This window comes from Uloborus diversus, chromosome 10 (assembly GCF_026930045.1).
Source record: "Uloborus diversus isolate 005 chromosome 10, Udiv.v.3.1, whole genome shotgun sequence".
NCBI classification, from domain to species: Eukaryota; Metazoa; Arthropoda; class Arachnida; order Araneae; family Uloboridae; genus Uloborus; species Uloborus diversus.
The window spans coordinates 120,019,674-120,033,348 of NC_072740.1; the positions used below are offsets into that span (position 1 = coordinate 120,019,674).

The 13,675-nt window shown below is 36.1% G+C and overlaps 1 protein-coding gene across 1 annotated transcript in view; it reads left to right on the forward strand.

The window, feature by feature from the left end:
• The window catches only part of LOC129231150 (glycine receptor subunit alpha-1-like), a 30,589-nt gene that overhangs the window by 6,095 nt on the left and 10,819 nt on the right, over positions 1-13,675 (forward strand). The window contains exon 5 of the mRNA XM_054865397.1: positions 12,726-12,808. Coding sequence (XP_054721372.1) covers positions 12,726-12,808 — 83 coding nt within the window. The remainder of the gene's footprint in view (positions 1-12,725; positions 12,809-13,675) is intronic.

Below are 13,675 nucleotides of genomic sequence, written 5' to 3' on the forward strand. Positions count from 1 at the left end.
TTCAATCATATTTGCAAAATGCTGGAAAAAAACGAGCTGATGTGTGCATCACATGACTTCCTTTTACTCCAATTTAATGTCATTTTCCCATTATTGGCAATTTTAATGTGATTCAATAGTTTACTCTCTAAATATCACCAACAGTGGCCAAATCGATACCAGATTTAACTTAAAAAAAAAAACGACAATTTTGTAGCCAAGTTGGCGACAAAACTTGGCGACCAAAAGTCTGGCGATATATCGCCAAGTGTCCAAGTATCACCAAGTTTACAACGAAATTAACAATGATTTCCCTCCAAAAAGGGGCAAAAGACCCCCTTAGAAACACCCGAATGCAACCAAAAAGGAAGGTGCACAACTAGACCCCACTAGGAGTCCACGTACCAAATTTAAACTTTCTAGGACATACCGTTTTTGAGCTATGCGAGATACATACACACATACACACATACACTGTAAAAAATCTCGGAAAACTCTCCGAATATATAAAAAAGTTTTCCGTAATACACAGATTCGTACGCCCTCCGCAGTTTTCTGCTATAATCAGTAACGTTTCCCGTTTAGCAAGAAAGTAAGAGTCGACGCATGCGCAGATTACACGGCAATTTTATAGTCCAGCAGAAATCTAAACTGAAACTTTCGAAATCACGCAATGAAAACAAGTGCTGACTCATGTATGCGAAGTAACACTCATCAAGGGGATTAGTAGAAGTGTTGTTCCTCGCATGAATTCACTGAAGATAATTTTAAATTCTTATATTTTCTTGCTTATGTATCGTCATGAGATTGAATTTGAAGCTATGTCACTAATTTTTAAGTACGAAGTGCAAATTCTCGACGCATGCTCGCGGAAGGAATACAAACTGAAATTAAAAACCAAATAACTGCCTAGAGGACGCCATGTAAATTCATTGCGTCGCATAACTTGTGTAGGTAATTTACTTTTTTCTTGGATACTTTTCTTCTTTCTACCAAATGGGTAATTTTTGTTGGCAGAATTTTATTCTGTCATAAAAATCACCTTTTTGGTGACCAAAGCCTGCAAAAGACCACCACCGACGAATAGGTAAGTCGCTTTGCAACTCTATTACTTTAAAGAGATTTAGTTCATATAAAAAAATTTAAATAAGTGTTATTGTGTACTTTGTTTTTATGTGTCAATCTCAGTTAATATTTGGCTGAACATTTATGTATCAAGCATTATGAATTAAATGTTATAATATGCAAATTGTCAGGTTTGATAGTTCGTCTTTAAGGTTGCATGTTTTCATTCTCTTGTAAACAGTGTAGCTAGATTGTATGAAGTAAAAAAAAAAAAAAAAAAACTATCTCTTGTAATTAGGAACATAGTGCTTCAGTATTATCTAAATGACGATATCTCTTTAAATATTTGCATTAGCGAAACGCTTTAAATTAGTTAAATGTGTATTAATTTATTTAACAAATAAATACATGTATGTATTTAAAAGTGTCTTCATTTTTTTCGTTTTACGAGCCTCAATTTTACCAAAAGCAAAAAAAAAAAAGACTTAATAAAATAATTTTGTATTTTTACACCATATTAAAGTATTTGACTTATAATTCATATGATACTTTGATTTATAATGTATATGATACTTTGATTTATAATGTATATGATGTTGCTTTTTCGAGGGGGGGGGGGTGCTTCATAGCATTTTATGGGTGCACCATCACTCTTATGGGGGGTGGGGGGGGGATTCTCGTATATATGAAATGGAATGATCATGTAATAGAGTTCAATGTTTTAATAAATAAAATATATAATGCATTTTGCGCACACTGTAAAAATAAAATCAGTAACCTATTTTGAATAAGTATTTATATTTGTGATGAGCTGGAAAGGGCAAGAACAGAAGAATCAACCCGAATGGTTCCAGCAGGGGGACTTGGTGTCATATTTAAATTCATCAATTTCTCTGTTGGTACTTTTCGGTACACTTTGTTCGTCAGAGAAATTGATTTGAGGTGAACAAATTCCGGAACGCGAAGGGTAGGTAAGTCCTGTCAAATTTTATCCGAAGATAAAAGCTATCAAGTTTGATACAAGATATGTTTTTAAGTTCTGCATTAAAAATACAATATGTTGATAGTTTTGTCTTGAAAATATTGAGAGAAAAACTGAAGTTTAAGATTGTTTAACAAACAATCCCCACTTTTCAGAAGGTACCCCCACTCCAATTCCCCGACGATTTTGTGATTAGGAGTGAAACTAGTAGATTATTTCATAATTTTTCAAAAATTTATAACTGTGCATATGTTATGCTGTTAACCATGCTATTTGTCATTAGAAATTCCAAAAAAAAAAAAAATCCACGAATGATTCTAAAATTGCTTGTATTATTGCTCTTAGATATGAAAGAATTGAAACTGATATGGTATGCAATACTATAATAAAGAATTATATTTTAGAAAAAATCACGGAAAAAGGATTCCGAAATTCTCGGAAACGTTTTTGAAAATTGTTTGAAGAATTCCGAAATACTCGGAAACGTTTTCGAAACTTTCATGAACCACAGCTGCACAGAATACTCAGAAACATTTCTGGAAATTACGGAAAGAGGATTCCGAAATACTCAGAAACGTTTCTGAAAATTACGGAAAGAGGATTCCGAAATACTCAGACACGTTTTTGGACATTACAGAAAGAGGATTCCGAAATACTCAGACACGTTTCCGGACATTACAGAAAGAGAATTCCGAAATACTCAGAAACGTTTTCGAAAATTTCATGAACCGCAGCTGCACGATATACTCAGAAACGTTTCCGAATTTTTTTTACAGTGTACGCATATACGCACAACATACAGACGTCACGAGAAAACTCGTTGTAATTAACTCGGGGATCGTCAAAATGGATATTTCGGGTGTCTGTACGTTCCTAGGCATATATCCACGTGTGGTCGAGTCGAAAAAAAAGACCCAACATTCATTCGGGGGTGAGCGAAATAGAAATTAAAGCCGAATTTTGAGTGAAATTTTTTTCGCGAATACAATACTTCCTTTTTTTTGTAAAAGGAAGTAAAAACCAACATTCATTCGGGGGGTGAGCAAAATAGAAATTAAGACCGATTTTTGAATGAAAACTTTTTCGCGAATACAATGCTTCCTTTTCTGTAAAAGGAAGTAAAAAGAGCAATCGCTTTCAAAGTAGGATATTTTCGGATAGCGCAAATCTCTTTGATTCTTTCTTATATCTGCTTTTCTTTTTGAAAGGAAAGAATGAGCAAAATGTAACAATGGATGTGAACTCTGAATGTAAACTCTTTGCAATCACTTGCAATCAGACCGAAGTTGTTCGGTCGATTAGACGCCGTCGAGGCTAACAGCTGAAGAGGTCGTTTTCTCGATACAGGCTTGTATGTTCTCACCATGAAACCATCAATAGTGTAAAAATCAAACGAGCTGATGTGTGCATCACATGACTTCCTTTTACTCCAATTTAATGTCATTTCCCCATTATTCGCTATTTTAATGTGATTCAATATTTATTCTCTAAATATCACCAACAATGGCCAAATTGAAACCAAAAAAAAAAAAAAAACTCCGCCAAATTTGTCGCCAAGTTGGCGACAAAACTTGGCGACCAAAAGACTGGCGATATATCGCCAAGTGTCCGACAAATTATAACGCCACTTGAGTTTACATCGAAATTAACAATGATTTCCCCCCAAAAAGGTGCAAAAGACTCCCTTAGGAACATCCGAAAGCAACCAAAAGGGGAGGTGCACAACTAGACCCCACTACGAGTCTATGTACCAAATTTCAACTTTCTAGGACATACCATTTTTGAGTTATGCGAGATGCATACGCACATACGCACATACATACAGACGTCACGAGAAAAGTCGTTGTAATTACCTCGGTGATGGTCAAAATGGATATTTCGCGTGTCTATACATTCTTAGGCACTTTTCCGCATGTGGTCGAATCGAAAAAAAAACTCAACATTCATTTGGGGGTGAGCAAAATGGAAATTAAGGGCGATTTTTGAGTGAAAATTTTTTCGCGAATACAATACTTCCTTTTTTGTAAAAGGAAGTAAAAAAGAAAAAAAAAATTACTTTGAATTTTGACATCTTGATTTCAAATTATGTTTTTCGCAATCACGAGTGTGCGTATGTAGGCGTGTGTGTTTGTGTGTGGGGGTATGTGTTTGTGTGTACGGGTTATGTGTATGTGTGTGTAGGCATGTGTGTTTGTGTCTGTGTGCAAGCATGAATGTGTGGGTAGTTGTGTGTATGTGTGTGTATGTTTTTGTGTGTGTATGTGTGGGTGTCTGTATGTATGCGTGTGTGTATGTGTTTGCATGTGTGTATGTGTTTGTGTATGTGTGCGTGTGTATGTTTTTGTGTGTGTATGTGTGGGTGTCTGTATGTATGCGTGTGTGTATGTGTTTGCATGTGTGTATGTGTTTGTGTATGTGTGCGTGTGTGTGCGTGTAGGTGTGTATGTGTGCGTGTGTTTAGTTGTGTATGTATGCGCGTGTGTGTGTGTGCGTGTAGGTGTGTATGTGTGCGTGTGTGTAGTTGTGTATGTATGCGCGTGTGTGTGGGACATGGATGCAACCTGGAGACGGCTTTCGCTATAGGAGCAGCATCGTGAGGAGCCGGTCGACGGTGATGGTGCGGAGGGTGGCGGTGGGAAAATAAAATGATAGCACGCCAAAAACAGTCAAATGAGAACAATAAGCAATCGTGATTGCTCAAAAAAAAGTAAGTAGCAGTCGAAAGATCATAGTAAGGCATGTTTCTAGAAGCATAAATTGTTTGGCCTCGTGTACCGTTATCGAAATGTGAGGTCTTAGTCTATCGTAATTTTAAGGAAAGTCGCCAAAGTAAGCAGGTCTCGGTGAGTAACGGGAGACATCTTTCACACGATTTGCAGATGTATGCCCTGCCACATGCAGACGGTGAAGTCGCAAGTATTTTCAATTTTTGAGAAAGTCTTGAAATTTGGAGCTTTTCTTAAAATTTCGGAAGACTTTAAAATCTTATAGCTCGACAATGGGGACACGAGGGCAGATAAAAAGTCTCAACACGCTTTTTCAATTGCGATCTATTTTAACTTTGTTCGTTATTACACTATTCGTTTGGTTCCCTAGTGAGTACCATGACAGGTCATACATACTATATCAAAGTCATTGGACACTTTAACTGGGGGACTTTTATTCTTTTCTTTTTTTAGTTTCTAGAGAAATACTTGATCAATTTAGGCAGTGAGAAGCAAAGGGATGTAAGTGGATTAGTAAAAAGGTTTGAGAAAACCACGAGCAAAGTTCCAGCAGTAGGCAAGCTTTCAATTGAAAAGTTTTCCTACATCAGACTATGAAGCAACATCCCTTCTAGAGATATCGTTACCATCTCTTTCTCCAAAACAGATGATTTTCTCCTACCATTTCTGCTGATTCTCCTACCATTTGTATCCTTTGCTTCTAGATGCATCAACGGCTCAGTAACTATGGTTATATAAAGGTTACGTTTCAGCTCCCATTACAATGAAAATTCGATCATGCTTGCATTCAGGACACCAAAAACAAATTGAAAGGGGATTTTTTTTGAGCAATCACGATTGCTTATTGTTCTCACTTGACTGTCCTTGACGTTACGGTTCCTTTTTCAGCTTGGACCAGGGCTGCAGCACCACCGTCCACCGGCGGCGGCGCGACTGGTCCTGACCACTGTCCACCGGAATCCACTTTTGCTGGGCGGTGGCGTCCATGTCCTACACACGCATGGTCATACACACTCCCCTACGTGCGCACGCCTTTACACACATACACACGCCTACGTGCACACACATAAGCCTACACACACAACTATACACACGTAACCACCCAGGAAAAGGGAAATGCTTGGGGGGGGGAGCCGTTTTTAGAAACAATAACTCTAATCAGTAGGGTCTTGTCGCAACTCGTGATTGCGAAAAACATAATTTGAATTCAAAGTTTTGGAATTCAAATTAGAATTAATTGGGGGAAGTAGGTCACAGATTTTACTTTTTTTTTTTCTTTTTTATCAGCTTACCTCGGTGAACTCTGTAAATGAGTTCTAAGTTTCAAAATAGACTATGCTCTATACATACAATTTTATTCATTTCCGTTAAAATAGCGCTTATATGGGACATTCCACGAAAAAGTCAACCCTTTGTCCAGCAGGTGACGGTTCAAATATTTCATTAAAAAGTAATAATTTTAAAGGGTAATAACGAAACGTTTTGCGAAAGAAATCACACATAAGTTTGTAATTTGTTAAGCAGAAAAAATGTGTTCAATAATATTTTAAAGTATCATTTTAATGAAATATATGAGGCGTCACGTGCAGGACAAAATGACCGTTTTCCATGGAATGGCCCATATTCAATGATAAAAGTATTTCTTTCAAAAACGCTGCTTTATTTCGCTTGTGTTTGGCTTATAACACAAAGCGTGTTCCAGCAAATTTCGCCAAACTTACAGAAAACTGGACAACATGCAAGTGAATCATTATTGAATTCAATTGAAACTTGGAATAAAAACACAGAATATTTTATAAAATATTTTTATTCAAATGTTTTTTTTTTTTTTTTTTGTTACTCGAGATACATCGAAACATCTACCACGTTTCATCTTACGTAATTTTGAAGTCAAACATATTACACGGAAACTAATTAACTAATTAAAGAATTTCCGTTGAACATCGTCAAACTCCAAAAGAATATGACCGATTACATAGAAGAATCATATGGGATTGTTCATAAAATAATCACAATTCGCTCGCACTGAATCAGTTTAGTATACCGTAAGCTCGAGATTATCTGCGGAATTGGGTGGCACAAATGCCGCGGATAATAAAAATCGTGGAAAAACCACCAAAAGACTAAAATGCGGGACAAATAAGGTAAAAATTGTCCTTCCTTAAAAACTTAGTTTTGTTGATGCATAATACTTTCTACAAATATATACAGTACAGTAAAAATGCTTTGTATTTTTGCATAACAGAACTTAACATCAATATAGAGGAAGTGTATACGATGAAGAAAAGGTAAATAAATAAATAAACTAAAAACAAACGAGTTTAAATTTGCGATTTTTCGACAAAAAAAAGCTATTTGTGTTTGCTTTTTTTCTGCGAAAATACATGTTCCTGATTGTTAGTTGACTCGCGGATAAATCGCTCGCAAATGATCGGGAGTTCACTGTACTATGATTTGTGATACCTATCGACTATTTTTATGAACAGTCTCTTACCATCCATGTTCTTTTGAAGAAATATGAAGATACAACTTAGTAGATCGTCAGTATCTGAATTTTCACAATACTGAGGTGTTTTCCCCCCCATACATCTTATCATTTTGTTTCCAATTAATTATTCGTTTGTATTCCCCCTACTTTAATATTTGAGGTACGATGGCTTTGTTTGGGTTCACCATTTTTTTCGCCAATTGTTGAAGTCAGATAACTGAAAAAAAAAAAAAAAAGATGGCTGCCTTAAAACGAAGCCATCGACCTTCGAAAGGAGAATCAAAATTTACATTAATGAAAAAGAGATTCACTTTGAAACGAACTTTTGCAAATCTTTCTAAAGAAGCACGCAACCACGCGAAATAGAATTCATGCTTGGGCAGAAAGGATTAAAAGTGAAGCACATTTTAGCATCGACACCAATACTTTAAGTTCTGTCATTTGCTATCTCTGTATGATAAATGACTCTAGTCCATTGCCTACAAAAATCTAACAATCATTAATCACTGCCAAATATGCAACGGCAAGCGAAGGCCTTCGTTACTATCGCCATAATGAATTGGCCCCAACAATCAGTTTTTAATTCGAAAGTCCTCTTTGACTAGTGCTTTTATCGATTTGTTCATTTGACTAGCCGTTGACTCACGCGTGCCTATATTGAGCCTTTGCCATATCTGTCCCTAAGCATTGTTTGTTCTTATTAAGAATCAAGACCAATGTACTTATCAGCATGCGTAAAGGCATGCTTACGTAGTTTGAGCTGCATTTCTATGCATCGATTACATGACATTTATATGAAAGATATTTATTACATTGTGAACCTTCAGACACATATTCATTGCCACCGATTGAATTTTTAGTAATAGTAGAGGCATTAGCTGGGGAAAGTAGTGTAATGACTCTCACTAAAGGAAAATACATAAATAGCTAGCCAAATTTACACAAAAAATTAATATTTTATCAACGAAGAGTAACTCCAAAATGTTAAAATAAATTTATATTCAATTCATTCCGCATGAAAGTTTTTATAATATCTTTTTTAAAACTACGCTACAGGGATTGAGTGGTAATGTCGAACATGGTAGGGTAACTGTGCTCAAAACTTTGACATAAGATTCCAATATGACAAAAATTGTATATACTGTTTACATCACTACATAATGTCAGTGAGGTAAAGCTTTACCACAGAGAGATAGCAGATGACCTTGAAGCGAAAACATAATTTGTATCATTTGTAATAAGAAAAATCAGCCAGAAAGCGCGTGGTAGTAAGAAGCGCGTTCTCGCTGATCCTATCTATTGCAAAATAATTCAAACAACCTATTACAAATGATGATTCAATTTCAAAGTCATCCACCATCTCTCTGTGGTCAAGCTTTACTATATGAGACTCTCGGAGACAATTTTGCACGCATGGTGCAGCAAAATTACATTTCATTATCTGTCTTGAACTCTCATCAAAAGTAGCTCATTTCAGTCTCCGTATCTTGCCCGATCGAAAGCAAAACATCTGGGTCAGCATTATCATCGCAAAGCTGTCCATTACCTTAACCGCCATAATGGATTTTAATGCATTATAGTTGGCGTAACAAGACATTTAAAAAACATACCAGAGCGTTGAACGTAAAGCTAAATGCATATATTTATAGAAGTAATTTGTAAATATCATTTGAAAGTAAGAGTGTAAACGTATTTCAAAGTAGCTGTTGTAAAATTTTATTGTAAAACAATTGCAATCTAAAAACGTGAGAACACAAAAACACTTTCTTTTCAACAATAACCTTCCCTCAGAAGTTATACTGATGCTATGGGTTCCGTTCCCTGCTCGCTTCGCTTGCCAACTGCCGTTTGCCACCAGCGGTGGCTCAATGCCGCCTGCGACAGGTGACAATTGATAACTTTAATGCTTTTTCTTCTGGATATCCTATAAATTGTTTTATCAATTCATCTCCGGGCCCCTTAAGGTTTAGAGGGGTGAGACAAGACGGAATATCTTCCCCTGGAAGTCCTGTATCCAACGGTACCAGTATTGACCTGGTAAACATTTAAAGTCCGGAGGAAATAAGGTTACTGATACACAGACACAGAGAGACAGGATTTAATACCACATAGACTAGGGGGCTCCACCTCTTGCTCGTTCCACTTGCCAACAAGCGTTCGACGCCTGCGAGGCTGCTTCACCGCCTACGGCGGCTCAATCACCAACTCGCCTTCGACGGTGTGATTCGGAGATTTCGACCCCTCCTGACCGCCTGCGGCTGCTGGGCATAAACCCTGCCTTCGGCGATGCACAGAGTGGACTCTGGCCCTTTCCATTTGTCACTTCGCGATATTTCGCCAAATTTGGCGACAGTAATGGTAATTTTTCGCTAAATTTAGTGACTAAACCGGATAACTTGTCGCCAATTTGACACTACCGTTATGATATTTAAGGATTTTATTAGTCTAGTTTCCGATTCATATCTCCGGCCAGTTAAAGTTTCGAGGAGTAATCCTGGGCGGAATGGCTTTCTCCAGATATCCTGTATCCAACGGTACCTGCATCGACTTGGGAAACGTTGACAGTCCGGATTAGATAGAGATACATACACACAGACTGCCAAGCAAAGATTTTAATTATAGAGACAAGGTGGCTCCACCACCTGCTCGATTCGCTAACCAATTCACCTGTGTTACCTATTAACGTTAATGCCGTTAATTAGTTATATTTACTTTTCTTCAAACTGATAAAGTTCATGTTTTAGCAGAAAATTAGAAGCTAATTTGTTGTTTAGTTACTTTGTTTGTTTCAAAGCTTGTTGTCACCAAATTATATTTATCTACTTCACTCCCCTTATATTTAAATATAGAATCAGAGCCTCATACGAATTTATATTATTTTAATGTGATGACAATTACAATTGCGGTTGAGTTTCAGCAAGAGTCGGTACCAGAAATGTTGGCATCAAAATTTAATAGTGTTCTTCGTCAGAGAGAATTTCTGTTTTTTCTTTCTTTCTTTCTTTCTTTTTTCTCTTTTTAGAGAAGTATATGACAACTTCAGGGGTTCGATTTGGAACCACATGAGCTGAAAGGGTTGAATCTGAGAACGCACTTGGCATTCGAAAACTCGCGTATGGGGTGAGTGTCTGCTCTGTCTGAGGAAAAACGAAAATTTCTGGCACTGTTCTTTAACGACGTTACAATGCAAGTAAATTTAGATTCCCTTCAAATCGGAAGAGTGCGGTCGCTTTTTCTTTTCGCCGTGTCTACGAAAAAGTCGATATGTATGCCAAAGATCGTGCGATAATAGCCCACATTCCGTCCGTCAGAGTATAGGGTTTGACTCTTTGCGTGTGAATAATTTTTTGAGCAATCAAAACTACTAACGCTTATTGGCAACTTGAGTGCTGATTCATCCGTCAATCTGTTCTCGTTCGCAGAGCTTTGAGCAATATAAGCTCGAAATCCATTCTCAGAGTGTAACAGTTTCAAAAGTCTTAAATGTATTATTCTTAGTGAAGTTCACTTACAGCAAAGCACCGACTATTTGTATTTGTTGGCTGGGTTAGTTAGGTGGGATTTCCTACGCTGACCAAAATTTTAGCAGGATTTTTTAGAGTTGAATTGGATTTTTTTTTCCAGATTAATTTATTACTTTAACATTTTTGATAAATATTTATTTAAACAGAATACACGCATATTAAAAAGCACGAAATTTGTTTAATGAGCAAACTGCTGACAACAGGAAAAAGAACTACAATAACAAGTAACCGGCCAAATTAACATTAGAATCTCTTTTAATGTCGGTTATATGAGCAATATTCTTCCTTTAATCGGTTATTTACAAAAAAAAGTGGGCTAATAGTAATATAGTAATACTCTCAATTGTACTTATAAAACGTATGTCAGTGCTTTAAAAAAAATGGTGATCTTGACGAAGATTGTGCTATTTGGTACAACTTTGGCATAAATAGGTTCAAAAATACGTTTTGTTTGGTGCAACTAGAAGCAAAAGATAAGCTCAAAGTTCTAAACGTGTTTGATTGTTCAAGTAAAACAAAAGAATGACGCTATATGATAGCAGTTGAAAAGTATCGTCAGCCAGCTTCTTAAAATAAATTTGAAAAATAGAAAAATTTGAGATGGGAAATTTCGCTATCTTTTCAGCATATTGTTACGTGATCCGTTGCGACTTCCAACTTTCTTGAAAGGACGACACAGTTCTTGATTAAAAACGCAGGAAATTTATTTACACTATGTACAGGAAAGATCGTCAACAACTGCTAAATTAATCATCAGCAATTAAGCAAATATCACACAACACCGTAAACTCAACGGTTACACACGTATTTACTTCCAAATACGAAAAAAAACAACACAGCGAAATGCCTCGCAATAAACAGAGCTAATACACTCTCAGTACAAATTCTCAATCGAAACTAACTCTTTATCATGCATAACGGCTTTTTATACACACCGAAAGAGACCTCTCAACTATTCCAGAAAATGCTATACCTTTCTACACTTTCCTTTTTCATTCACAAATTTTATCAATGAAAAAAAAGAATAGGGGGATCGTATACTTCAGCCAATTGTATAGGGGCTGTATATTCATTACGGGAAACTATTTACAGGTTACGTTACTACAATAATTACTATTTACAGAATTTGTAACAATATATTCCCTAATGGAGAACAGCGGGAACAGCGCCCAAAGCGATTTCTTTTGAGTGGGATTTTAGAAAAAGCTGCGGGAATAACCCTGGCTTGTTGGGAACGAAACATTTCGGATAATTGGACTGCCCGTTGTTACCATTGAGAAGGAAGAAAAGACGGAGAGAGTAAATCCTGCAATTCCTGAAGCAAGGATCCCGTGCAACATGATATATTTGAAAGTTTTGCATTGGAAACAAAATCAGGTTTCTTCTACTTCTTTCACGTAAAAGTCTCATATTCGTCGAAGTTGAACCATGTGACTTGAGATATTTGCCTCAGTATTTCGTAAGCCACAGCACTTGCTCCCTTCAGTTACTAATTCCTGCTCTAAGGTTATCACCCAGAGCTTTTAGAAACATAAGTTCTAAATATATTCTCAGTGTAAGTTTCAGAAGTCCTAAATCCGTTATTCTTACTAAAGTCAACTTGCAGTAGAGCAACGATTATCAGAATATAGTCGGGAAACAAGAGCTCGGACAGTTAGACCAGCAACGTCAGAAATACTTCAGCACATTGAATTCATTAGGAATTGACTATATTCATCTCGAAACCAGGAACTTTTTCGATATTTGTTTACCAGTGTTATTTAGGAGATGTTTCACTTATGATGTGTTTCAACATATAATGTTCGCAATTCATATTCAATGGCAATATGTACAAATTTTGATAAGGATTTTTTAAGTATGTCTCTGTGGACATTTTAAACAAAAGGGCAACAATATATATTTTTTGAATATTTATTGTATATAAAAGTTCCTTAACTAATAATGCGTAATATTACTTACAGGCTTTCCCTCCAATTTAGTTGTGACATGCTGCTCCACAACTTTCCCCATGACACTCAAACTTGTGATATTATAGTAAAAAGTCGTAAGTATTTTCCTTTTTCTTTTTTGGGATTTTGTTATTCAAGTTACTTTACTCAAGTCTAAATATCTGCACTTCACGCTGTAACAACAGCAACCAATGTCAAAAACATTAGTTTCGCAAAAAACGCTTGTAAAAGTTCTTGATTTTCTTTCTTTCTACAGGGTTACTACAAATTGTTCATTCGTTTTCTAAATGCTAAATATTCAAAAGTATTGCACGTACAACAATGAGGAATATATAAAAATAACCACCAACTCGTCAAAATTGTAAATTGCGTTAACCAGGTGTTGATACCAGTACAGTATATTTTTTAAATGACGACAAAAGAAGAGAAGCTGTTTTTTTTTTCTTTTGTGTGAGTGTTACAATTTACAATATGCGTGGTTAGGGATTGCAATACCGGACCAAATATGCAATACCGGTATTCGGTATTTTCAAAACGTGATACCGGGATACCGATATCAATACCGGTACTTTTTCCGGTACCAATTTCTCAATAAATGATCAAAAAATATTGTTTATTTGCCTTATTTCATAATTTCGTGTAAAAAGTGCTCTATTTAAGAACATTTATTTTGAACCACTATAAAATGAAGGAACAAATGTTATAATAAGAAATCATTAGTAAGAAACATAATGCATACATTGAATTGTCACTAAGCCTAGAACTCGCCTTAGTGTACCGATTTTCTGCAGTTGAAGATGCTCTTTCAGAATTCCTGCTGGTTGGTGGTACAGTTAATAATGTACGTGTTTCTTTTCTATTGTGTATAGAAGTTTTTTATTTTGTTCTTAATACACCCAGAGTCAGATGGTAATTTCTCCTCACCGAGGCAATTCTTTTCGAATAATAACATCATCTTCAAC